Raw genomic sequence first — 27,431 nt, 5'->3', positions numbered from 1 at the left:
GACTCTCTCTCTCCATAAATCCTAAGTTTGAAGACGTCCGCAGCAAAGCAAATATCAACATTCCCCGTATTTTCGATATTGCCTTGCGAGCATGAATGGACCATATTTTTTCTGAATCACGCATTACTCTTCGAGTCGAGTCGAGTATTCGAGTAACACTCATTATGACGTCACACCAGAATGTACCATATCAAAGTTCAAATATGTACTTTTTATGCCACCAAAAAGAAAAAAATGCCTGTCATCCATCAGATTAAAGATACTTTGGTATTTTTTCGACCATACCAATTTCATTGCGCATTTCTTGACAATGTTGTGGGATGATCATGACTTCGGAAATATGTGTTATTTCTATAGTAACGTTCGTCGCTCTGTACTAAGTCTCGTATGCTGTTCGTACGACCGAGGTTTCAAGGCTTTCTCAGTGGAAAAGAGGATCCAAACTATAATTCTCGTTGGTAAATTACCTTTCAGTTGCAAGGATCGTCAAATTTCAGTACTCGAAAAAATCGTCTTTTACAACTAAACTCGAATCATTAAAATTAATACTCGATTCAGATTCGAGCGCCCAGCCCTACTCGTTAGACAGGGATCACCAACGTGAAGTTGACCCCAGAGTTCAATTTTCCTCAAATAAACTTTATCGTTTTATTGCTAATAAACCAATGATGATGATGTGTTCGAAATTAACTCACATATGCATGTTCCAAATTTCAGAAGATTAGGGAATATGTGGTGGTTCCAACTTTTGTTGTCCAGGTTGGTAATGGCCATAAACGCTGAAGATTCCAGATTACGATCTGTCATCGACTTCGTCTACCGACATATGCGTTTATTTTCATCGATTATCTTTTCTATGTTTTCTTCTATTCCTTTTCATTCAAGGTGCATGTGTCTTATTACATCAGTGACTTTGATATAGGCCTACCATATACATTCAGTGTGCAATCAATCAATCAGGTTTATTAATATTTTCATCGTTTCAAAACATCACAAGACTGCGATACAATGAAAAGATAGGAAGATGTCGAAACAACTTGGAGTAGCCATTAAGATCAGACACCCACCTTAGCCTAGGCGAAGTAAATAAGAGGCATGCACAATGAATGAAAAGTAATGCAGAGAATATAAGACGCAAGCGACAGAATGGGGTGGCATGTGGCGGAGGGCGAGGTCGATGTTAGGTCGTGGTCCGGTAACCCTGAAGACTGGCTAGTATATATGCCCCTTCTTTACTTCGCCTAGGCCAAGGTGGGTTGCTGATCTCAAATACTACTCCAAGTCGTGTCGACACCTTCTTATCTTTTCATTGTATCGCAGTTTTGTGGTGTTTTGAAATGATGAAAATAGTAATAACACAGATTGATTGATTGATGCTATACTCTACTAGGACCAACGTGGGTGTCTGAATAAAAGTCCACTCCTATCCTGCCTATTTTTAATTATATGGCAATCTTTTCGTGTTCATTAATCGATGTAAATATCCAAAAATTACTGACTGGCTGTAAAGTATAAAATATGGATCGATATCGCTAAGGGCTACCATCGCTGACATCGCCGACATTGTTGACATCGTCGACATCGCCGATTTCTGCTTGCCCGTTGATTGTGGCATTATGCTTATCATTCAGTGTGCGCATTTGCGCAAGTTGTTCGCCTGCGACGTTTACTTGTGGTTTGCCGATCGGCCTGATTGGAATCTCCGACCTTTTTTTGAAATAAATCCTGCGTGATAGAAGCTTTTTTCGCGTGACAGGGTCAACTTAGCGGCGTGACAAGCAAGGTTACTGACTTCAAATGACTGTGTTAAGCCAGTGAGAGGAGATCAGATGCTCGGGCGATCGGGTAAAATTGTTAATAATAAACTGAACTGCATTTAGGGTTGGAGCTTGGGGGGAAAGGATGTCGTAAGATTACAGTCGGGTAAACTCCGCGAATTTTGTCATGCTATTTATGGGAACCCCGGATGAGTGACTGTCATGTTGTTGTGAATTAGAAAGTTACGCGAGACAGACTGAAGAACAAATATTGCGGTCCGGCCGGCCAGACTGGAATTAGTGGTTGTTTTCGGCGATAGGTTGCGGTGACTCCGGTGAGGGCTTCTGGCATAGAATAATTCAGTCATTATTGGAAAGTTGCGCATGACATTGCCATGGATTTCACTTTATGGGACCGGTGAACGATTAAAAATTGGAATTAACTCTGAATTTCCTTACGATAAATGTATTTGCAAATGAAATATTGGAAAGTTCATTTAATGCTGTCTTTGCGATATTAGATATATAGACGCGGTTCTACTGAAGTTTGTAAATCAATATAAAATTTGATGCTTGAGTTTTCTAATTATTGACAAGCGTTAACTTGTTACATTTTAGGATTGAGATTTAAAATTCGGCACTTCTTCGGTACTCCCCACAGATCGAGAAGTGATCCCCATGAAACCAATGAATGTTTCCCTTGAACATGTCAAAACTTATGAACGTCGAAATGAATTGTTTTTTTGCCTTTAGAGAGACGGATATTAGGGATAGGGGAGGGGGATATTAGGGTTCGATGTCGATGTGGGGGATATTAGGGTTGGAGAGGGTTAGGGTCAAAGTAGGGGTTAGGGTATCCCAAGATTAGGGTTGAGGGAGGGACACGATAGTCTGAACTCAAATATCCACGCCCCAAAATCTGATCTTGGGATATCCCAACCCTAATATCCTTTCAACACTAATATCCCCCCTCCCCAATCTTAGGATATCCTAACCCCAACCTGGACCCTAACCCACCCTAATACTCTATCCTATATAATCCCAACCTTTACCCTAACTCGCACCCTAATACCCCCTTCTTTACACCATAATATCTCCTGACCCGAATCTTAGGATATCCTAACACCAACCTCGACCCTAACCCACCATAATATCCCCCTCCCCCATCCCAAATACCCGTCTACCCCACCCCAACGCGAAAAACAATTTATTTTGATGTTCATAAATTTTCACTTGTTCATGTGAAACATTTATTGGTTTCATGTGGATCATTTCTCCATGTGTGGTGAATAACGAAGAAGTGCCCAAGATCAATCCATAAACTTTTAACCAGAGGAGGTCAGTGACAAAGCAATTCTATACTTCAGTACATCAACTATATTTTGCGTACTTGTACTACTTCATCAAGTGGGTATGATTTTAGACTGCTTCTACTTGCTAGAATTTCTACTTTTTTACTTGTAAATCATTACTCCTACTTCAGTAGAAATGTACAAATTACTTCTACTTGTACTTAAATACCTACGAGGACTTCTTTGACCGCATTTGCGCTTTCAACTCTTACAGATTTAATTACTGTGGTTGTTCCACTACATATACAAATGGAGGTCGAGGTTCGCGCCGGAATACTCCACGTTCAAAAACCGTCGGGACTTGTTAAAAAATACCAAAAAAGATATGCGGCGCTATTTCGGCGCTCCCACCGCGGCGTATCCAGACTCGAATTGTACGATAACAAAGAGGGATTTCAGAAACGAGCTAAAAAGCACATAATAAGCCTCGACAATTGCGTCACGATCGAACGCAACAAGACCGTCGAAGGCAAAAAGCACGATCTTCAAATTAAACTCACGTTCAACGACAATAAGGAACAAGTCCTACTGACGGATACAGAACAGGACAAAGAACTATGGTATTGCGCCTTGAGCGGCGTAATTTTCGGAGGCGGCGCGCTCACTGATAACATGATCTACGAGCAGTACGAAGAGGAAGGTTATGATGTTGTGATCCGAGAAAACGATCTAGCTAAAAAATTGCAGCTACACGGGATGTACCGCCTTGTTGTCACTGATAAAAACGTGGAATTACGCGACAAAGCAAAACCAAAAAGCGTCAAAGCGACATGGCCGCTAATGTTACTCCGAAAATACGGCCGTGACAAGCAAGAATTTTCTTTAGAAGCAGGCAGAAGATGTGAGTCCGGTCCCGGTATGTTCATCTTCATGACCGACCATTACAACGAAATATTTCAAGAAGTCGACAGTAAAGTCAGGGATCTCGCGAGAAATAAACCGAAAACCTCAAGTATAAAGTCCAGGAAATCACCGACAGTGGGTCATTTGCCGGATATACCGCCGCCGCATTCACCGATCGCGGTCACGGAAGGAGAGTATGCCGACCCGAGAGACCAGCTTTTGAGCCCGAAGCCTTCCGTGAACGACGAACCCGTTTATAACGAACCCGTGAATTCGCAGCCTACTTTGGCGCCTCATAAAAAAGGCAAAAAACAACTCCCCGGGCCGCCCAAACCAGACAGAGTCAAGAAGAATGTGTTTGGCGATAAAAAGAAAAGGCAGGCCCAACCGATTGAGGAAGCTACTTATTCCGAAGCCGTAGCCCCCATTGGTGCGGACGGTGGGGCTTACGGTAGTTTGGATTTCGAAGGGGGTAGATCTGCAAACGGCGATGACAGCGCTCAATATGACTCCTTGAATGTTTGGAAAGAAAGCAATGTGGACGAGGGTGAATATTCGACCACTGTTAGAGTCAATCAAAGCCCTGCTGTTTCCGACGACAGTGTTTACGACCACGTGAAGCATTAAGTTGGATTTCCGAAAGGGACTCGATTGCGCATTAGCGCAGATAGACGCGCAACGCGTGACTGCACGTTTCCGGGACTAGATAATTCTAGTTGCAAATTAGACTGGTTGGAGCAGAACCCCAGCGATCTAATTCTAGTCTGATTCGCGAAATGTTCTTGAGTTCTCGTGTCAATTCTCACCTGATTTCTGGTTTCGCTTGAAATGCTACTGAAGAACTGTACAGTAGGGCCCTTCAAAAATGACTTTTTTTCTCAAATCACACTGGCTACTTGATAAAATAGTTAGGTTACCTAATTTAAACCTACACACAAAATTTGGTTCAATTCCAGCCAGTAACCGCTTTGCTACATGAGAAGAAAGTTTCTATTTATTATATAAAAATAAATAATAAAAAATTTGAAAATTTTCTATTCACCCCATGAAAGTGCTAGGCTGTCTATAGAAACGATGCTCACCAAATTTGGTTCAATTCCAACCAGTGGAAGCGGAGTTATTGGCGTCGAAAAATTTTGATCTGAATAAAATAGTATTTACGGTGAGCAGAACTATAATAAATAAACAAAGAATCGGTCACCGTAAATACTATTTTATTACTATACTATTTAATTTCGAATAATCGGGGCAAAGAGATCGCTCAAACTCAATATACTGTTTTTAGATGGTACCTCCTGTTCGGATCATGAATATACTATTCAACTGTATAATTCTGATGTAAATTTGGAAATAACATTGTCACGATAATTTAAGTTTGAATCGATTTCGGAAAAAGTGTAAATTTTTAAGTTGTCCAACTATACTTTCATGCAGTAGAAATTTAGAATCCTGGCCCGATCGCGATTCACCATTAAAAACTGTGAATCCATATCCAATCTGCTTCAGAAAAAGTCGCCGAAAACCTAATCCTGTACCTCTGTATTATATATAGACAGTGAATGTTGTTATTCATTGCTGCCATCACCTGTTATGGTGCACTGTAATATGCTCGAGCTTCTTGGTAGCCGGGATACAGCTGTAGTTGAGACACACGACGTGGAACTGCGTGATGGTGGCAATTCTTAATCAAGATCAGTGGTTCTCAACCTTTTTAAACTTGCGGTCAGGTAAAACTTGAAAACTAATGTTGCAAGACCGATGAACCTTCAAAAATCAAAATTAGCCCGAAATTTAATAGCGGCAAATGTCTGCAATTCCAATGTTACGTAGGAAACTTCATTTAATGCTGCGTTTTTGATCATAGATATTCACGCATGGTTATATTGAAGTTTCTGCAATGCGAAGCTCGTGAAGTCCTGCTAAATGCCAGTAACTTGATTGTGATCGTTTGGTACCCTTTGTAAGAAATGCGACTGTATTGTTTGCAGAGGTGGTCAGTAACGAAGTACTTCTACTTTTTCGAAATACTCAAGTAGTTTTCCTCTACTTCTGGTACTTACTCAAGAACATCTGTTTTTTCTCGCTACTCCTACTTCTACTTCAAAATATTTGTGGACTACTTACTTACTTTTCGCTATTTTCAGTTCGTCTAGTAGAAGTAGTTTAATCCCCCAATAAGAGAGATAGCCAAAAGAATTCGGGGCTGTTTTCACGTAGTACCAACACTTAATTTTCATAAAAGTCATGTAATACCCACAATTTTCGTACCCTGATGTCGAGTGACATATATGTTTTAACGAAGGTATCGCTGAATGTAATTTAAATACCGGGTTGCATGGTTCCGTTCACACCGCAGTGTCGCCTATATCAAATATTTTGTCACATTAAATATGGCCCCCATAACGTTTGAAACTACCGTTTCGCAATCTTGCAATTACATATTTTACCTAGCAGGCCATGAAGTGTCCTAATCTGGCAAAGTGGACTTTTACTCTTTTTAACGTTAGTCCTGTTTTAGCAGACCACCGTTAAAACTTTCTGGACAAAAGACATGAAATATATTTTCCGCTTGTTAGAAGTAGTATTTGTATTTTTCTTTCAAGTACGACTATTATACGCTGAGTTCTAATTTTGGTTTCAGTTCTTTTGTCGGGAGAACATACATGTGGAAGTATAAAAGCAAGTATAGTAATGCCTTATAATTTCCGCAAATAAAGCTACACAATGTGGCATTTTTACGATCTGTCATATTTTTAATTAACGTATACTAATAACGCAAAGTGCTGAAGCCGTATCAGACACAACTTCTCCGTATTGCTCTTCGACTGAACTAGGGGCCTTATAATATGGGGGAGGGCGCCATGTCATGATATTCTTGAAAACGGGGTGTTCGAGTAAACAAAGGATTAGTATCGCATTTCCATATCGATACTGTAGTTTTCACAAATAACTTGTAAGAACCATTTTTTAGGCTACTATTAAATAGTTACGGGCAAAATTTGCAATTCATTGTGACGTACACCCAATTCAGACTATGAATTCTCTATTACGGCACGATGAAGAAAGACATGCAACAAACTTCTAAATCAATTTAATATTTGGTGTTCTAGTTCTCTAATTAACGGTCAAGCGTCTGACTTCTAACATTTTAGAATTGAGATATAAAATTATGAAGTATTTGGCTGAATGGCAGTAAACTTTCCACGGACCTGCGGTTGAGAACCACTGATCTAGACAACCTATTTTTCCTTTCAAAGTTGCTAATTCCAAAGATGGCAATACAGCAGCGCGTCAGGCGTAATCGTTCATTGCCAGTGTGACTAATTTCACTTGCCAGTCTTCCGTTTCATTGTGATAGATTTCTATGTCTCGCGATGGGAATGTTAATTGTATTCTTCTAAGTATTCGTGTCCGATCATAGCAACGTATATAGCCATGCACTTTATATCCGAGAGACTTATCATGTTTTTATTCGATTATTCATTGTGAACGGCGTGCGTTTTCTGAGGATCTAGTTTTCTTAACTTTGTCCTAAAATGCAGTGTGATATTATGATTAGTTGCATTTATGAATCCCGACTGAAGTCCAAAGTGTGATTACAGTTGGACTTGTGCTAATGTACGTTACTGGATTTAATGTAATGTTCCAGATGGGCAGAGTGATTAATGGCATACTCGTTCGTAAAAACATGCAAAATTTGAACAAAATCTATGAAAAGCAAGCGCAAATATGTTTGCGGTCAAGAGGCTACAATGAAAATGCTTCTCAAATTCCAAGCCTAGCGAAATAGCAGCCTCGATTCAAACAGGGTTGCGTTCATTTCCTCTATATCGCATAAGCGCGGTGACTCATGCGGTGACGAGCGGTTTCTGCATGATACCAAAATGGAAGTAGACTTTGCTGGGAATGAATCTCTAATAATCACTAAGATAGCATTTTGCGCGATTGAAATCCCTCTCAAGGCGTAATCAATATTGTTATTCGACTATCCGAATATTCAATGAAATTTCCTGCCTGATGTCACCGTCAGACTAATTTCAAGATTAGTCTCGTAATTTAGTAATCCGTGCCATGTGTGTGTGTTAATTCACTAATCTGCATAAAATCCTGTCTATTTGAACTTGTTCTACAGCCCGAGCATCCCAAAGCTATGCATTCACTATATAGACAAATTTCTAGAGCATATTAGTGTTATTACATCAACTTGTGCTTTTTATTCAGTGATCAGTACGGTGTGTGTGTGTGTTAAATCACAGAACTGCGTAAAATCCGTCGTATTTCAACTTGTATCACACCCAAGCGTCCTAGAGTTGTATATTTTATGTGTCCTCTGAAAATTTTCAATAACGTTTGCTTTTAATTACGTTGTCCGTACAGCATGCGTGTTTTAAATCACAAACCTGCCTATAATCCTGCATATTTCAACCTATATTATCGCCCAAGTGTCGTAAAGTTATACATTTTCTATATATCCTGTGAAAACTTTCCACAACGGCTCCGGTTATTTCTTTATAACCGAAAGCCGATTCTTCATTGTGCATAACGTATGTGATGTTTTTTTATCAGATCTTAGGCATATCTGTAGGCAACATGGACCCGCTTTTCATGGCCATGAGCTATTTCCGACGTCGGAAATACGAAGAGTGCGCGGATCTTTGCACGAAAATATTGGATAAAAACCCGTACGATCAGACGTTCTGGTCTTTGAAGACAAAAGCTTTGACAGAGCAAGTTTACATTGATGAGGTACCGGTATTTTTGAAATGCGCAACTAGAACTAGAACGATCCACTTCTCAAAACTGGCTACTAGAACTCGAACTACTCACTTTTCAAACCTCATAACTAGGACTAGAACTGGTCACTTTTCAAAACTCTCAACTAGAACTGGAATTACTCAGTTTTCTAAACTCCCAACTAGAACTAGAACTGGAGTTACTCACTTTTCAAAATCCACAACTAGCACTACGGCTACCACACTCAAAAAACAGGCAGTTATTTCCCACTTTATTTCAAGGTGTGATTATTATTTTCTTCTAATGCTCAACTAGCATTGACCAAGGCTGAGTGATTTGATTCTGAATCCAGTATTATGCTTCAAGTCGAGTATCATCTAGCGTCATATTCATTACAATAATGGTATGAAAGATGGGGAAAAATATGTTCCTTTTATACAACCACAAAGAATATAACAGGGGTTTGTTGAGTCGGTCTCAGTGGTCTGCTTAGGGTCAAGACACACATACAGTAAATATTCATTAAAACCTTTTCTTATTGTGTGATTATCGTGCTCTACTGGTTTTCTTATTTTAACACTGTAGTTGATACACAGTCCTTTTTGTGCGCCAGTATTCTCAACCAATGTATCATATGTGTAATGGTGGATTTTTGGTCAAATTGTCGCTTGGTGAACGTTTGGAGTTTGTTGAAGGCTTGCAATCTCACGTTGCTAGTAGGTCCCTCTCATGATATCCATGAGTGACGGTCTGACATACATAATAGACTGGCCAGAGTTGTGTTGTTGTAACCAAGTCATTTCCTCGATTTGGAACAGGTGGAGGCGGAAGAATCTGGAATTGCAGAGATGATAATGGACGAAAATGCAGTCGCTCAAGTTGCTAGGCCCGGTATGATATCAGTTATTTCATACGACTGTGTTGCTGTCGGTGTAAACAGCTCGCAGTCACACGTACGCAACTAGATAATTCTAGTTGTTTTTGAGCGAAATGTCGGTAATCTAGTACTAATCTAATTTGTGAAATGTTCCTATCTTCTAATTTTGATTCTAATCTGATTTCTGGTGTGCCTGTAAAAGCTACTGGAGAACTTTATCGTGCGGAACTAGTCGAGCTTGCTGTACAGACATTTGCCATTCTGATGCTCATGAGAATAATCTCAGATTTGATGTGAATGAACTTGACTATTTTATTTGGCAGGGACAAGCTTGAATCCAACGGGTGACGGACAGGGGTCTGGCATCAGTCGGGCTATGCGGCCAACCACAAATTCCGGCAGGCCTGTGAGCGGGTTTATTCGTCCTGGTGAGTGCTCCAGTTATTGATGTGGGTTTCAATACCGTGGTCATAATTTTGCGTTGTGTTGGAATCGTGTGCAGTTGTTTGGGGCTTTGATGCGAATTCATGTGTGTCAGATGTACTGCGGTGTATTTGTTCCTCAAACACGTCTTGACGATATGAAGATTGTGGCACGTTGTCAACATTTTATAGTGTTGTATCGATTGGAATTGTGTGCGGTTGTTTGAGGGCTTTGGTGCGTATTCCCGTGCGTGAGTTGTACAGCCCGTCTATTTGTTTTCCAAACATGTCTTGACGATATGAAGATTGTGGCACGTTGTCAGTCGTGGATATTGTTTGCTCGACAGTTGGCTAAAAATAGATCAGTTTCGTAGATGGTTACGCGGAAAGTGAAAGAGTTTGTGACCTACCTCATCTTCATCCAGACTTGGACAGATAGATTATTCTAGTCCTAATTTATGAAATGTTTCATTTTAATTCTGATATATTTTTTCTGGTTTTCCTGAGATTGCTAGGATAACTGTATCTGTGAAACGATTCCATTTACAAGTTCGCAGATTCAGTAATTCTAATTTTAATCTAATTTGAAAAAAAAACGTGTGGTTATAATTCTAATTCTAGTCTCATTTGGAAGAAACTTTAGCTGTGATTCTAATTCTAATCTAATTTGCAAAATTCCGTGTAGCTATAGTTCTAATTCTAGTTTAATCAGGAAATAACTTTGTAGCTCTAATTCCAATTTCAATCTAATTTTGAAAAAATGTGTGGGTATGATTCTAATTCTAGTTCGATTTATAAAAAAACTGTAGCTATTATTCCAATCTAATTTATTTTCTAGTCCAAATCTGTCTTTATCTACTTTTTGATATCGAGATTTCAAATGTTGCCTACATTTTTGTTTTGAGTGCGGTCGCATTATCATTTTACAATTGGACGACGTCCAATCTCTATTCAAATCAACGTTTGATCACATAATAGGCTATCGATCCAAACATGTGATGCGTGCAAATATCACTCTTTTTGATTATGTCATTGATACCTAAAAGTTATGGAATGACATACTCTTATGGTGGTGAAATTTGTTGCAAAGTTTGCATTGCAGTCGAGGAAGTTTCGACCTTGTCAAAATGCAGATGTGTCTGGTATCCAAAGACTTGTGCTTTTAAAGCATAGGCTGACCTATCGTGTCTATAGAAACATGGCTTCCCAACTTCTGCAATGCAGTGGTTTACGAACTTTTTCAGTTTTCAATTCTGAATCAAATCATTCAGGTACTCGGTTTTTGCCCAGTCCTGATTATTATATATATTTGATTACAGAATATATATAATAATATTATTTTTATCATGATCTTTCCACAGGGAGCCAGTCTAGCAGGCCGGGCACTATGGAACAAGCGCTGAAAACTCCCAGAAGTGCTCAGACCGCGCGGCCCGTGTCCAGTGCCAGCGGGCGTTTCGTACGTCTGGGCACGGCCTCCATGCTCTCGAACCGGGACGGCCCTTTCATCAACATGTCGCGGCTGAATCTGCACAAGTACGCCGACAGAGACAACTTGTCCAAGGTACGTTGATTTATGGGTACAGTGAAAAAATTGAATTTGAAAAAAATAAATCTGGTAAAATTTTAGATTTGAAAAAAAATTGAATTTGTGAAAACTTGATTTGTACTAACAGTGGTCTTGATAACCGCTTACACTAGAAAACTAGTTTTTGGCTTGAAAGCTGCAGATATAACATATCATGGAAAGTATCAATTTGTATTACCGAGTTTACAATTATTGCATTGCTGCTTGAGCAAACAAATCTTCGTTCGATATTTGGGACCATTTTTTAATTATCACCTCACCCTATCGATACATTTTCAAACTAACAGCGATGTTTTTTCAGACTCTGTTTGAATATATTTTCCATCACGAAAACGACGTACGCAACGCTCTCGAGCTGGCGGCGCTCGCCACTGAAAAATCACAGTACAAGGATTGGTGGTGGAAGGTGAATGGCAGATGTTATTTTCCTATTAATATGATGCTTTGTAGAGACTCTTATAGGTGCAGAACTTCAATATACAATTGAATAATGTGTTCATATTGAAATAAACTGAATATATTATTTAACTACCGTAATTTTCCATATATAATGTGCAAAATTTTACCGATTTTTTGCCCTAAAATAGGGGTGTGTGTATTATACATGGGTACAACAAGCCTTGAAAAAAAAATCCCTCGATCAAAAACTTGAAATCACACTTTTCATGTTTGTTTAAATCGCGCATCACCTCTAGCCATTGGGCCCCGACATTCGTATAATAGAGTGTAACACGCTGCCAAATAAAGAAGCGAACGAAAAGCGTGTTTCTAATTAACGAGAGTCGTCTGCAAACCACGCAATCTCTTGCTGAGTTGGTTTGCAGTTTGTACGTGAGTGAAATCAGGTCGCTGATTGCTACTAGCGTGCGCGGCTATCCTTGTTGATTCATCACGTCAACGACGGGCCTTAACAATCGCATACACAAGAGGCCATGTGCGCAAGATATAATCGCCTGCGTAATCAGTCGCATCTCCAACAGGACTGGTGCGCCCGACATAAACGTTGGCCTGAGCAATCGCATCTGTAATTGTAATAGGCCTCGTGCGCAAGATGTCGTGTGTCGCTAGCCTGAACTATTGCGTCGCCGACCTCACAGGCTTTGGCAACTATCTTCTCTCGTTAGAGACAATGCCGTTAATTGTATTATGATTAGCGTTCATTATGTCATGATCTTTCGACAGTGACATCGCAAAACAGAACAAAATCGAGTACTAAACCGCAACTATTCATGCACTCATGTACTGCGAATGCAGGGTGCGTACTATACATGGGTACAGGCTTTTTCCCAGAATATACACGTCATTTTAAGGGTGCGTATTACACACCGGGGCGCACTATATTCGGAAAATTACGGTATTAACGGTGAAAAATTGTATCATTTATATGATAGAATTAGTAGACTCTTGTAGGTACAGATATAGCCCGCAGTTGAATAGTATATTGATATTGGAATAAACCCGAATATTTTTGGCTGACACTCGTCAGGGGTAATCGTCAGCAACTAATAGAGAATTGGAAAGAACCAATCGCCAACAATAACACCTGACGAGTGTCAACTGAAAATATTCGGGATTACTTGAGTATGAATAATTGAATATACTATTCAACTGCAGGCTATATCTGTACCTACAAGAGTCTGCTAATTCTATCATAAAAATGATGGAATTTCTCACAGTTGCTAGTTAAGTAATATATTCAGTTCATTTCAGTATGAATACATTATTCAATTGTAAATTGAAGTTATGTACCTCCAGGAAGCTCTTCAATTTCAAAAGTATTACTTCATATTGAATTTTTTGAACTAATTTTATTTTAAATGTTTTAAATTTCGAAAGTCGCCCACATTCGGATGATTTTACAGAAGTACGCGACACCAACGACCTAACTTTCTCTTTAAAACTACTCAGCTACTTATCGATTAGTCTCATTTCATACCGAGGCTTTTCTAGATCCTGTTTCGCATCCCCCTTTTTCTCTCAGGTGCAACTTGGCAAATGTTACTACCGTCTGGGCATGTATCGGGACGCGGAAAGACAATTCAAATCAGCGCTCAAACAACAGACGATTGTCGACACGATGCTGTATCTGGGCAAAGTCTATCAGCGTCTGGATCAACCTTTAGCCGCTGTGGACATTTACAAGAAAGGCTTGGAACATTTTCCCGGCGAAGCAAGCTTGCTTACTGGTAAGCCATTAAAACGCCGCTATGTCATTTTGGGTATGCTACTAGGACTGGCCATAATGATTCCAGCACTCAAAGCTGAAACAGTATTCATTGTAATGCTTATGGTCGATTAGTGAAAGATGATTTTTTCAAGCACTGAAATTTTATGCTCCTCGCCACTACGAGTTAATTTATCGACGGAAATTATAATTTGGATAATATTTTCTACTGGGGAAGTCTTTAAACCTCGTTTGACCGTGTTGCAACATGCGAAACATGTACTGAAAGCAATGCATGTTAGTGGAATACCGTAATTTTCCATGTATAATCAGCAAAATTTTCACGATTTTTTGCGCTAAAATCGAGGGGTGCGTATTATACATGGGAACAACACGCTTGAAAAAAATCTCCCTTGATTAAAAACTTGAAATCACACCTTTCTTCATGTTTGTTTCCAATCGCGCATCACTTTCAGCCATCGTGCCCAGTAATTTGTATTATCAGTGTAACCGCTACCAATTAGCAAACAGCGTGTTGCCAATTAACGAGAGTCGTCTGCACAGCACGCAATCTCCTGCTTAATTGGTTTGCCGTTAGTACGCAAGCGAAATTAGGTCAGTCATTGGTTGCTGAGCGCCCGCGTGGCAATCCTCTCTAATTCATTGACAGGCCATGTGCGCAAAATATAATCACTTGCGTAATCAGGTGCACCTCCAACAGGCGTGGTGTGCACGACATAACCGTTGGCCTGAGGCTGAGCAATCGCATCTGACCTTGTGCGCAAGATGTCGCGTCGCCGGCCACGCTGGCTTTGGCTACTATCGTATAGAGGCAATACCGTTACTTGTATAATGATTGGCAATCGCATCTGTAATAGGCCTCGTGCGCAAGACGTCGTGTCGCTGGCCCGAACTATCGCGCCGCCAGCCTTGCAGGCTTTGGCTGCTATCTACTATCTACTATCGTTTAGAGACAATGCCGTTAATTGCATAATGATTAGCGATGGTTATGTCATGATTGTTCGACAGTGACATCGCAAAACAACACCATCGCGTACTAAAACACAGCTATTCATGTACTGCGAATGCAGGGTGCGTACTATACATGGGTACAGGCTTTTTCTCAGAATTTGCATGCCATTTTAAGGGTGCGTATTATACATGGGGGGCGTACTATACTTGGAAAATTACGGTATTTCTTTCTACTTGGTAGTTGAATTTCACGTCCAAGTTTTTCCGAATTCAGCAATTCTGATTCTAATCCAATTTGTAAAAAATTGTGCAGACATCATTTTAACTCTAATTTGGAAAGCTGTCTAGTTAACTCTCTGCTCTGACCGTCAGGTATCGCACGCATCTACGAGGGCATGCGTGTCAACGACGAAATGACGCAATGGTTCAAACAAGTCCTCGAAGTGGACAGCATGAACGTGGAAGCCATCGCGTCCATCGCGGCCGACTGCTTCTACAACGACCAGCCTGAAATCGCACTGCGTCTGTACCGTAGACTACTACAGATGGGAGTCTTCAATATCGAAATCTTCAACAATTTGGGATTGTGTTGTTATTACGCGCAACATTACGATATAACGATCAAATGTTTAGAGCGTGCTCTCAGCATTGCAGACGATGTTGAGTCTGCCGACGTCTGGTATAATATCAGCCATGTAGCTATCGGCGTTGGTGATTCAAATTTGGCTTATCAATGCTTGCGGCTTGCTGTAGCCATGGACAATAGTCATGCGGAATCTTATAATAATCTCGCGGTGTTGGAATTGCGACGTGGCGATATTGATAAAGCCAGGGCCTATTTAACTGCTGCTCAAGATTTAAACCCGGATTCGTATGAACCTCATTTTAATCAAGCTACGCTGTCTAAATCGATGGGTGATCTGCAGACTGGATATACTTCCGCGCTCAAAGCTACGGAAGCTTTTCCAGATCATACAGATTCAAAAAATCTACTCAATCTATTGAAGGAGCATTTCACGAAACTATAACATGTGTACTGTTTTGATTTTTATACTGTAGTATTGGTTATGATTGAGGCTGGGCATAATCTAGTACTGGAGTGATTCTGAATAGAGTGTTTAAGTGTGAGTATTAGGGGTGTTAAAAAAGAAACTTTTTTGTCAGATTTCACTGGCTATGTGATAAAATTGTTAGGTTGGTGAAAACAACGCTGCACACCAAATTTGGCTCAATTCCAACCAGTGGAAGCGAGATTCTCGCAGTAGAAAGTTCTGAATTTATCATTAAAAAGTAACTAATGAAAATTTAAAAATTTTTCTGTCATCCTCAGTAGAGATGATGCCCACCAAATTTGGCGCAATTCCAACCACTAGAAGCTAAGTTATTGCAGAAGAAAGATTTCCAATTCCATTCAAATCCGTGCCCAGCCCTGAATGCGACTCACGACTGTGATTTTTATGTGCGTAGTATTTGTTAGAGTATTCTTGTAATAAAAGTATTTTCTGTAATAGTACTGTTTGGATCTTATTGGATTTGCAGCATTTCATGTAAAACTGTTTTCGTCTGGATGCAAACTTCATGATTGCCAGACAGGGCTCTTAAACTGGAGTCAGTTGACCAGTTTTTTTGATTGGACATTTAACGTCATTAAAAATCAGAGTATATTACAAAGTCAATCAGATTTTGTCATATTATCAATAGTACTATAATATTTAAGGTACAGAATTTCAATATACAATTGCATATTATGTTCATACGAATGCGTATCAGCTAAAAATACTGCTTTGACCGTAATGAGCGATCTGATTTGACTAGCTATTCGATTTGTTATATTGGTTCCATATTCGTTGATACGGCTGTTGATGTACAATGTTCATTTCAACTCACTGATAGCTGATGACGATTAACCCTGACGAGTGTCAGCCGAACGTATTCAGGCTCATTTCAACATAAACATTTTTCAATAGCAGTTAGTTTAGTTAGGTTTAGTTGATTTTCTCGTACTAGCTGACTAAGGGGTCCACACAAACCCCCCAAAATGTTTACGGGTGTTCACGTCTACTTATAAATAGCCACTTGTACTCGAGTCGAAATGAACCTCAACAGTTCTTGGAATACTTAGTTTTGCTCACTTGGAGATCTCTATTTCCTCCGTAGAAATTTATGATGTTACTTCTTGTGAGTAGGTTAAGTTATGTAAACTTTACGAACCTCTGCTGTAGGCTATTTTTCTCATCGTTACATTCGCATACGTATGAAGTTTATGATCAATGAATTAAGATGGACGACTGCATGTAGAATTTACCACTGAGAAAACATTTGTTTTCAAAGCAGTCATTTTTAGTGGATCATTAACCCGGAGTATTGTAAACTGTGAATTCAAGCCTTGTTCGGGATTACCGTTTTTATCACCAGGAATATTGAGTGTGCTTCCACAGAGTGAGAGTCTTCGGTGAGTACATTTTAGGAGGAGGTTCATTTGAGGAAAACATTAGATATATATTTTGTTGTTGTTGACGTCCTCGTAGTATGCATGGTGCAGAATGCAATGCTAATGCTTGCAAATATTTCAACGCGTGAAGTTTATCACAAGCATACACAGGATGAGGTTGCTGCAAATGTTCCTCCATGATATGATTGCAATATATGAAATTCCGACAGCCTGTTGGCTTATGATGCACCATATCATTATCAGAAGGTTGGTAGAATAGATAGGTATGTACAGATTGTCCACTTACATCGCAATTACTTGCTTAGTCTTGCATCGGAACTGGGGTAGGGTGCGTACCCAAATCTGAATCAGGTATTGATTCTAGTTGAGTAGTGATTGATCTTTTTTTTGAGTACCCTGAAATAATACACTTAGTGCTAAGAAAATTTATCATCATTGAGAATAACAGTTTTGATGGCATTTTCCACCATGGAAGGCTGCAAGCCTTTATTGGCAGCAATGCAGCACACGGAATACGTAGGCCTACAAAGCTATGCAAAAAGTCTGTGGAAATGACATGTCTTCGACGTCGTGATCAATCTGAAACATTACCACAAAGTTCTAACGGTTCTGTTTTATGAACCTTCTCATGATATTGTCAACGACTTTCAAATATTGTGTCATGAAGGACAAACATTTCCAGCAACCCCATTTTGTGCGAATATCCATTTATATGCTTTGTGTCGTATTGAAAGTTTCTATGGAAGTTCGGATTGTTTTAGATTGCCACTAGAGTTGGATAGCAAGAAAATTTTCAGCTTTTCCAAATGGGATTAGAATTAGGATTACTGAATTTGTGAAAACTTGGAAATGGAATTAATACCTGAATTAGGAAGAAATGCAACAAAATCAAGTTCACTTTATAGTAAATCAGACTCCATTCTCATAAACACGAGCATTGTAAATGTTAATACACGGAGCTTACGTCGTTTTGCATTATTAGAATCAAAATTGGACTGGAATTAGATTACCAGCCTTTCACTCTCATTAGTCAAAATAGACAACTAGAACTTACCTAATTATCCAAGACTGCAAGTCCTATGTCGGCTTGAATACTAATGTCTAATTTTTAGCGCACAGAGAACATGTCAGTTTTGTTACACAACGGTAAAATTTGGCGCAGCGGGTTAAAAGAAGGCAAAGATGACAGATTCTATGATTGGATCCTCATCAACGATGCTGGACTGATAGAAGATTGCGGAGGAAAGGGACACCGTCCTCCTGAAGCTGCCAGAACAATAGATTTGGGCAAGAAGTGGGTTCTACCAGGTAAACTATAAATCGTTTTGTGATCGCACATAGGCAGAGGTGGTCAAAAATGTCTCCCCAATTGCATGTAGCATTAGTGATGGCCAAGTAAGTAAAGAAAGTAAGTATTCTAGGCCTAGTTTTGGCTAAACTAAAAACTGTAAAGTATAGGTCAGGATCGGGCAAATTCTTCAGTCAGAAAAATTAAGTATTCGGCGGGCTGGACTCCTGAGTCGATACATTAATCCCGGATTTATCCATCTATACAAGGAATATATCGTATTAATGCACATTTCAAGTTTGAAGCAGAGACCAAAAACAGTAAATAATCAATTTATTAACTTAATGTACTTCAATAGCCATTGAAGTCATCAGGGTTGTGACCAAGTCACAAGTCAATCTCACTTCTATATTTTTGACTAGAGTCAAGTCAAGCCATTTTCAATTCACCACCAAGTCAAGTCACGGATCAGAGTCTCGAGTACGAGTCATAGTGTTTTGACTCGAGTCCAAGTCATTGTGTTTTGACTCGAGTCCAAGTCATTGTGTTGACTGTTCAGTTCCGAGTTGATGTCATGTGAAACCCACTTTTTACAACTCTGTTTGGTGATATTGAATGCTTCGCATTCATAATACACTAATTTTCCTCACTTTTAACAGTTTCTGGTAGCATTTTCAAGTACCAGTACTGATAGACGAAATAATAATAGTGTGATAACTTTACTATTCTTCGAAATTACAATGAAATGTCTGTCTGGTAGACCCAGTCTCGAGTCAAATGACTTGTTCCGAGTCATGCGCAATGACTCGAGTACAAGTTGAGTCAATACATAAATTGACTCAAGTTTAAAAAAGTTTAAGTTTAAGAAAATTACTCAACTCAAGTCGAGTCATGACTCGAGTCGTTACAACCCTGCAATTCAATGAGACATCTGCGGTCAACAAGACTCTGAACTCTGGCTGCATGTTAGACGTAGAAATATTAGCAAAGACTGACATCAGTTAGATTGGAATTGTAGTATGCAAAAATGTCTCATCTTACCCTCCTCTACCCAATAAAGAATGGACCAGCATCAACTAGTATATTAGCAGTTGCTCAACAGATGGTCCAAATGTCTCTGGGTGACAGGTTTCCACGATTCTCACATTCACATTCTGTGGCACGGCAACTTCCTCGCCGATCATGTCAACTTGAAATGTCCAAACTCGATGGCCGAATTCAAAGAGAAGCTCAAGATGTTTCTGGAAGATCCCAGCAACGCCTCGTCTGATGAAATCAGTTGGTTTGTGGGTGAGTTGAAAAATCTCATTGAGGGGAATCTAGATAGGTCTATAGTTGTCTAATTAGACTTAATTGAGCGAAATGCCAGTAATTTAATTCTAATCTAACTTGTGAGATCTTTCTATGCTATCATTTTAGTTCTAATCTGATATCTGCTTTTCCTAAAAATGCTACTGAAGATCTGTATCGTGTAAAACGAGCCAAGCTTGCTGTACAGACATTGCCATTTTCATAAGAATGGCCTCTGACTTGATATGAAGTAAACTCGAATTGTGCTGTGTGTCTTCATAATTCGGAATTGAACTCAATTTGTGTTTTGTGAATTCAGTCATTCTAATTCAAGTCTAATATGGAAAAGCTCAAATTTTTCTATTTGCCCAGATGATCAGTGCAGTATAATTTGTTAACTTAACACACTTTTTGTGTGATCCTTATCAAGATTTTGAGTTTTTGTGAATTCAGTTATTCTAATTGTAATCTAATTTCGAAGACACTGTAGCTTAGGGTTGCCATACGTCCGGAATTTCACTGAAAAATCTGCGTCCGGGAGGAATTTCTAAAATATGCCTAAATGTCCGGAATTTAGAAGGGTTAAAGTAGGCTGAAAAGTTTTTCGTAAATCAACATAAACAATATTTTTTTCAAGCAGATTTATGATATTCAAAATTCTTCTTCGCGCTGCGCGCGAAGTAATGTAACATGTATTGATATTAGTATAGGCACCAGGCACCACTTTCGCCAAAAAATGCAATCAAAATAAATATAAATTACCATCATTTACTGAAATAAGTCCAATGGTAATCGCATAATATGGTAACCCTACTGTAGCTATCATTCTAATTATGATATAATTTGGAAGACACTGTGTAGCTTTGGGTTACCATTCGTCCTTCTTTAGGAGGATTTATTCTCCTTTTCAGGTTTTTGAAAATGTCCTCCGAGGACGCCTAAATCTCATCCTTTTTGGCAATTCGTCCTCCTTTACAGCTTTTATAGCTAAGATAATGGATAGCTTCTAGTGAAAATGGGCATAAATAACGCTATATAGGAAATTCGTTGTTAGAACGAATTTGGAAGACATTGTGTAGCTATCATTCTAATTGTAATCTAATTTGGAAGACACTGTGTAGCTATCATTTTAATTCTAATCTAATTTGGAAGACACTGTAACTAGCCATCATTCTAATTGTAATCTAATTTTGTAAACTGTGTAGTGTAGCTATCATTCTAATTCTATTCTAGTTTGGAAAAGCTGAAAATTTTCTTCAAAAACTCATCTTTTCAGCATACGGTTTCGAACAAGGACCACTGGGTCGCTACCCGACAAATACTGATCTAGACGAGGTGTCTGCCGACCGTCCAATGGTCGTATATCATACATGTCTGCATGTCGGCGTGCTCAACACGCTGGCGCTCAGGATGGTCGGATTTGATGAAAATTCCAGACCAAAAGACGACAAAATCGGAGTGTACCCGAGCGGACATGAGATGGAGGGCCGACCAAACGGTCTGTTTAAGGAATCTGCTTTGGCTGGAGTCATGTCGAAAATTCCGAGGCAGGTTTTTACGAAGACAATTCAACAGAGGTTATCAAAGTAATCATCGTCGGTTGAGTAGAAGTAGAAGTAGCAATTTTCGAGTAAGTAAAAACTAAAAAGGAAGTGTTCAGGCCTGGTTTTGCCTACGACTGAAAACTGTTATGTAGAATTGGTAGTAAAGTTCGAAATTTCTACTCAGCTGCAATTAGAAGTAGCGATTTATAAGTAAATTGAAAATAATTATTCCGTCCCGGTTTTATTCAGTAGAAGTAACATAAATTTCGACTCAATCACAAGTAGAAGTGCCGATTTCAGAAAGTATTTGAGGCTTAATTTTTGCCCCAAAAATGGAAACTAGGATCAATTCAATTCAATTTATTGCTAAAAATTTCATGATTTCAATACACCACAAGACTGCGACACAATGAAAAGATAGGAAGGTGTCGAAACCACTTGGAGCAGTCTTCGAAATCAGACACCCACCTGGCCTAGGCGATGAAAAAAAAGGAGGCCAGCACATTGAATGAAAAGTAAAAGAAGGTAATAAAAAAGAACAGGCGACAAAAAGAGGTAGCGTGTGTCGGAAGGGGAGATCGATATGTCAGGTCGTGCTCCGGTAAACTAAAGGATTGAGTAGTATTGACTGACTGGCTGACTCGTAACGTCGTAAGTTACTACAAAAGTAGAAGGGGCGATTTAAAATTGTAAAGTAAGTACTCTATTCGGTTTATTAGCAATTTTTATCAGTTAAATACTAGGGCAGTGGTTCTCAACCTTTTTGACCTCGCGGACCGATAAAACTTTTAAAAAAATGAATCTCAAATTTAAATACAACAAATGTATGTAAGTAAAATGTAGCATTGGAAACATCATTCAATGCTGGATTTTTGATACTAGATATTTATATGTGGTTCTATCCAATTTTCTGCAAGGCCAAGCTCCAAAGTCCTGTTAAAGACCAATAATTTGATTGCAATGGTGCGGTATCCCTTGAAAGGAATGCGACTTTGTTGTTTGCTATTGACTCTATTATAATGCCTATAGTGTCGCTTAATTCCACTGTCAAAATTAAGCTCGTCCAAAACGAGTTCTAAGGTACGTTTAAACCAATGGTTCCCAACCTTTTTCGCCCTCTTATCAAGCTCTACACAAATTTTCGCCCCCTAATATTTACGGATTAAAAAAAGAGGACATATATAAGAGGAATTTATTCATCTAACTCTGATCGCTGGTGAATTGACTAAAAATAAGGTTGTTTTTCTGAGCAAGTGCTCTGAAAACCGGCTTGTGAGTCCATTTTTCGTGTAGTTATGACTGGGGCGATTATTTTTTACCTAAAAAAGGTAAGATTTTGACCTAAAAATCACAATTTCGACATTTTTTTACGTTGAAAAATTCAATTTTGACCTCATGTATGTAAAGTAGGTGTTTTCCCACATACTGTTAGAATTTTTCTACTGATCTGCATTTCTAGTGGGAGCTGTCTGTCCTTACAAAGTAGTTCGGTCAGAAAAAAATTTTTGACTTGAAAACTAACAAATTTTTACATTCAAAAACTTTATTTTAACGAAATCTCGACCTATGAAGAATTCCAGTCGTTACATCACGCATTATGCTAGAAATAATTTAAATTTGTTGTAGTACAACAACAACGAAAGATATTTTTCATACATTCTCGGGTAGAAAGTGTCTGTCCTTACTAAGTAGCTTACCAAGAATGGAGAAAGAACGTTCAACAGCGGCAGTTGTTGACTGGCAACACTCAAGTTTTGCATACACTGCTGGTGACAAACCTTGTTGCTTCATTCAGACAATGTTGTGTGCATCACAATTTTTCATCATGAGTTTCTTGATATAAGAGCTAATGCCCACGTTCAGCATAACACCATATCAACCTATTTGTTTCATTTGGCCGTTTATGATTCACAATGAGCCGATAATGGGCCGTCTACAACGGAAGGACTATGAAGTAGGCTACAAGCTGTAAAATGTCAAATGATAAGTTCACCGACAGTGATAATATTTACGATACAAACGAAATGCAGGTGGGAAAACTTTTTTTGACTTTGTGATCAATTTTGACAATTTTTTGACCCAACGTTACAATTTTGACATGTCAAAAAAAATCGCCCTGGTAATGAGTTGTATTCTTTGACAGTTTGAGAGAACGTAACAAGAAATCCATCTTGTCCGCACTGAACGATTGCGTCAGACTGGGCATCACGAGCGTGCATTGTTTGGACGCCAATTGCTGGGAAGCTTACGTTGAACTGGCCAACGAAAACAAACTGCCGATACAGGTACCATCGTGATAGCCAATTAGTTAGAATTATGGCTTGGCAGAATTGAGTAGGTCTACATCAGTGATTGAATCCTGAATCTGGTGTTATTAGGCTTCAAATTGTGTTAAGTATGATTGATTTTGACGTCACATCAGCACGAAATCCAGAATTATAAATATCTTATATCGCAGTGTTTTTTCTCCACATTCCACGACGATTTCGTGGGTACAAATCGACCGAAAGTTGCAGGCGAAACGCACGGTCCACTTCTAAAATGCAGGTGATGCGAATCACCTTCAAATTCTCAATAAGATTAACAAAGTTTACTTCTAAATTTTGTGCAGTTGCGTGAAAATTTTCACCGACGGTGCTCTCGGCAGTGATACGGCTGCCCTCAGCATGCCGTACAAGAAGACTGATCCGGGGCAGGAGGACAATTTCGGGATCCTTTTTTACAGCCAGGAGGAGCTGACCAAGATGGTACTCGCAATTAGGGCTGGACACAATGTTTCGAGTATCAATTCTAATGCATACTTGGACAACTAAATAATCCTAATCTAATTTGTGAAGCCACAGTGACCTATATGGTGTGGACACAGCGAGACTGAACCGCTTACAGCATTTGGGTACGTCATACTTTCCATTTGACCAAAGGCAACTTTACGGCCAATTTTGACTGGCTTGCCGAGTGCAAAATTCGATAAAACGGGTATTAATGGGAAGCTGCTTCTGTACCGATTACGAAAATATAAATTTTGTTCTGCTCATGGTCCTGGAACCGCCCAAAATCAGCCTAGAAATTTGCAGTGTGATCGAATTTGGCATTGTGACGCAACAGCGATGTCTTTCTTCTTAGCTTCACTCTCGTTTTGCCAGACAGAATTGGGGCGTCACAATGCCAAACACGATCACGATGCAAAATTCGAGGCTGATTTCGGGGGGTTCCAGGGCCATGAACGGAATAGAATTTATATTTTCGTAATCAGTACAGCAGCAGCTTCCCATTAATACCCGTTTTATCGAAGTTTGCGCTCAGCAAGCCGTTGTGTCCACACCATATGGGGCACAATGGTGAAATGTTTCTATCTCTCATTTTAGTTGGAATAGAATTTGTTTTTCCTGAAATTGCTACTGGAGAACTGTGCATTGCGAAACAAGTCGAGCTTGGTGTGCAGACATTCGCCGTTTGCATGCTTATGAGAAGGAAATCTTATTTGATATGAACTGATTTTTGTTGTATGTCTTTATAATTCGGCATTGAATTGTATTTGGGAGTTTTTGTGAATTCATTCATTCTAATTCCAATCTAATTTGGAACAAAACGTGTACCTATTATTCCAATTGTAATCTCATTCGGAAAAAGTGAAAATTTCCTAGTTCTAGTCTAGTGCGTGACCATTACCACTTTTCTTGCAGGTGAAAGAAGTGGATAAATGCGGTTTCCAGCTGGAAATGCACGTGATCGGAGACAAAGCTGCTGAATTTGCGGTGACCGCGTTGGAGAAGTGCAGGGTCACCCCGGACAAAAGACCCATTCTGGTTCATTGCCAGATTCTCACCCATGACCTCGTGAGGAGGTGAGAAGTTGCTATTTGCATTCAGTCCTCTGGAATTGGATATATTGTCGGGAATTTCGCTGGAAAAGGAGGGAAACACCCTACTCTAGAGTTACCTTTTTGGAAATCTGAAAAGAGGGCACTTTTTCAAAATTTTTAGAATTACAATACTGGAGTAAAATCCGGAAAAAATGGTTAATTTTTCCCGACTTGGCGGTTGGTTGACTAAAAAAAAGGTAATTTTTCAGACTCATCTCCAGAAATTGACACTTTTCTTGAATTTCTCCGTTGGTTGACTAGAAAAAAAAATCTGGCTCAGCTTCCAAAATAGCCGCTGAAGCGTTACTTCAGTGGTGATTTACTGTATCTCCGTCAAATTTTACCCTATCTTTAACCAAGATTCTCAAAAAATAGGACATTTGGGCGTCCTCCAAGGACACTCTCCAAAAAGGGGACAAAAGACCTACCAGGGCTGTAACCAAGTCATGAGGCTGCGAGTCACAAGTCAATCTCACTTTTATAGTTTTGACTCGAGTCAAGTCGATTCATTTTCAATTCGCCACCGAGTCAAGTCCAAGTCTGCGAGCAGAGGGTCGAGTCCGAGTCATGGTATTATGACTCGAGTCCGAGTCCAAGTCATTGTGTTGACTGCCCAGTTTCCAGTTAAATTGTTGCTAAACCCACTTTTTATAGCTCTGTTTGGTGATATCAGATATTCCGCATTTATAATACACTAATTTTCCTCACTCTTAGCCGGTTCTAGTTGAATTTTCAAGTACCGGTACCAATAAACGAAATCGCAATAGTGTGGCTACTTTACTATTCTTTGAAATTACAATGAAATGTCGGCCTTGGCCGTCTCAGTCTCGAGTCACGTGTAATGACTCGAGTTCAAGTCGAGTCATTTCCGTATTTTGAGAAAGTGACTCGAGTCGTTACAACCCTGAGACCTACATATGGTAATCCCACTCTACAGTCACTTTTTATTGAAGTTTTGGTCATTTGTCGATTTGAAAAAAAAAACTTTTTTCACCCCGCTTTGTTATTACCCGTATTCTCGTCCGACATTATAACCCTTAACTATGACCCTCTTGCAGAATGTCTAAGCTGGGTGTAATCGCCGCCGTACAGCCTCAGAACGTTCCATTAGATGCGCGCTGGGTGAGAGACAAGTTACCTGAAAAGCTTCAAGAATGCATGTACCCTTACAAGACCCTGCTAAACAACGGCGTTGTATGTGCTGGCAGCAGTGACAGCCCGGCCTACTACCCTAACTCACTGGTCGGAATACATGATGTAATCCTACAACCAGACGCGCCGCAAGGCTCAACGAGTCCTGGCTGTTTTCAACCGAAAGAAAAAGTCACTTTCCAACAGGCAATCGACATGTACACGAGTGAAGCCGCAAAAACCGATTTCGCTGAAAACTTTTTGGGCAAACTGGAGATCGGATATTATGCAAACTTTGTCGTATTGGAGACTCCGAAAGAAAACGACGGAGAGTTTGTTGACATCTCTGAAAAGCCGGAATCTCTCCTCGATACAAAAGTTGCCGAAACTTGGGCGCGTGGAAAGAAGATTTTTGACGCTACAGAATGAATACTTGCAATTTGTGTTTAAATGTTGCAATTTCAACAAGAAAAGGCGATAGTGGCAATAATTAGTCTCATTAGACATAAATTTTCATGATAAAAATCTACCAGTGGTTTCAATATTTTAATGAAGAAGCACAGCTGGCAGTAATTTATAAGACCTACTGAACGGTAAATTTTCACGTTTTTCTTGTGTCGAAATGACAGTGAAAATTGGCGATCATATCAATGTGAAAATAACGATGTTAAAAATATAAACCTTGATGCCAGAATCGCAATAGTGGCAATAATATAGTTTGAATATAGTTTCATGATACTTCAAAGCTACCCATGCTCGTTTTGAGAAATTTTTCAATATTTCAATAAAGAGGTAAATTGTCAGTGAAAAGTGGCAATAATATGTTTATCAGGCTTATCGAACCATGCAAATTTTCAAGTGTAAATGGTTTAATGATAGTTGAACAGAAAATCTACATTTTTTTAAAAATTTCAGTGGAAAGTGGCAATCATTTTTTATCAGACTTATTGAATATTGTGTGTATTTTATACTTTCATGATTTGCTTGTATCAAAATTTCAATAGCCCGAGAGGGGCAATAGTTCATCAGGCCTAAAATTTCACATTCTCAAACTTTCATGAGACAGTTGTGATAGAAAAGCACCAAATACCCAGATAGAGGCAATAATTTATCATGCCTACTGAACTAAACAAATATCCGGGTTTTCAAACATAG

The 27,431-nt window shown here is 39.3% G+C and overlaps 3 protein-coding genes and 1 long non-coding RNA gene across 4 annotated transcripts in view; all 4 read left to right on the top strand.

The window, feature by feature from the left end:
- Positions 1-27,431, top strand: part of LOC145443113 (uncharacterized) — a 197,055-nt gene that overhangs the window by 24,415 nt on the left and 145,209 nt on the right. The window lies entirely within an intron of this gene.
- LOC145443077 (docking protein 1-like) lies at positions 1,830-8,519 on the top strand. The gene has a single exon (XM_080321072.1). It carries the CDS (start codon positions 3,359-3,361, stop codon positions 4,577-4,579), a length of 1,221 nt encoding a protein of 406 aa, XP_080177198.1. The 5' UTR covers positions 1,830-3,358; the 3' UTR covers positions 4,580-8,519.
- On the top strand, positions 8,504-16,222 carry LOC145443066 (tetratricopeptide repeat protein 8-like). Its single transcript, XM_080321063.1, has 7 exons — positions 8,504-8,698; positions 9,505-9,577; positions 9,887-9,991; positions 11,347-11,549; positions 11,875-11,979; positions 13,555-13,759; positions 15,082-16,222. Exons 1-7 carry the CDS (start codon positions 8,504-8,506, stop codon positions 15,735-15,737), a joined length of 1,542 nt encoding a protein of 513 aa, XP_080177189.1. The 3' UTR covers positions 15,738-16,222.
- On the top strand, positions 16,120-27,177 carry LOC145443064 (putative amidohydrolase YtcJ). Its single transcript, XM_080321061.1, has 9 exons — positions 16,120-17,161; positions 18,274-18,469; positions 19,578-19,739; positions 21,016-21,286; positions 23,427-23,568; positions 23,742-23,830; positions 23,895-24,030; positions 24,967-25,127; positions 26,204-27,177. The coding sequence occupies exons 2-9, from the start codon at positions 18,286-18,288 to the stop codon at positions 26,703-26,705; spliced, it is 1,647 nt and encodes a 548-aa protein (XP_080177187.1). The 5' UTR covers positions 16,120-17,161; positions 18,274-18,285; the 3' UTR covers positions 26,706-27,177.

The sequence above is a fragment of the Botryllus schlosseri genome, chromosome 7, assembly GCF_051294905.1.
Source record: "Botryllus schlosseri isolate E-star chromosome 7, Bs_hap1, whole genome shotgun sequence".
In the NCBI taxonomy this organism is placed as follows: Eukaryota; Metazoa; Chordata; class Ascidiacea; order Stolidobranchia; family Styelidae; genus Botryllus; species Botryllus schlosseri.
Note: the sequence above shows the minus strand (reverse complement) of the source record. Positions and strands in the feature narration are given on the sequence as shown.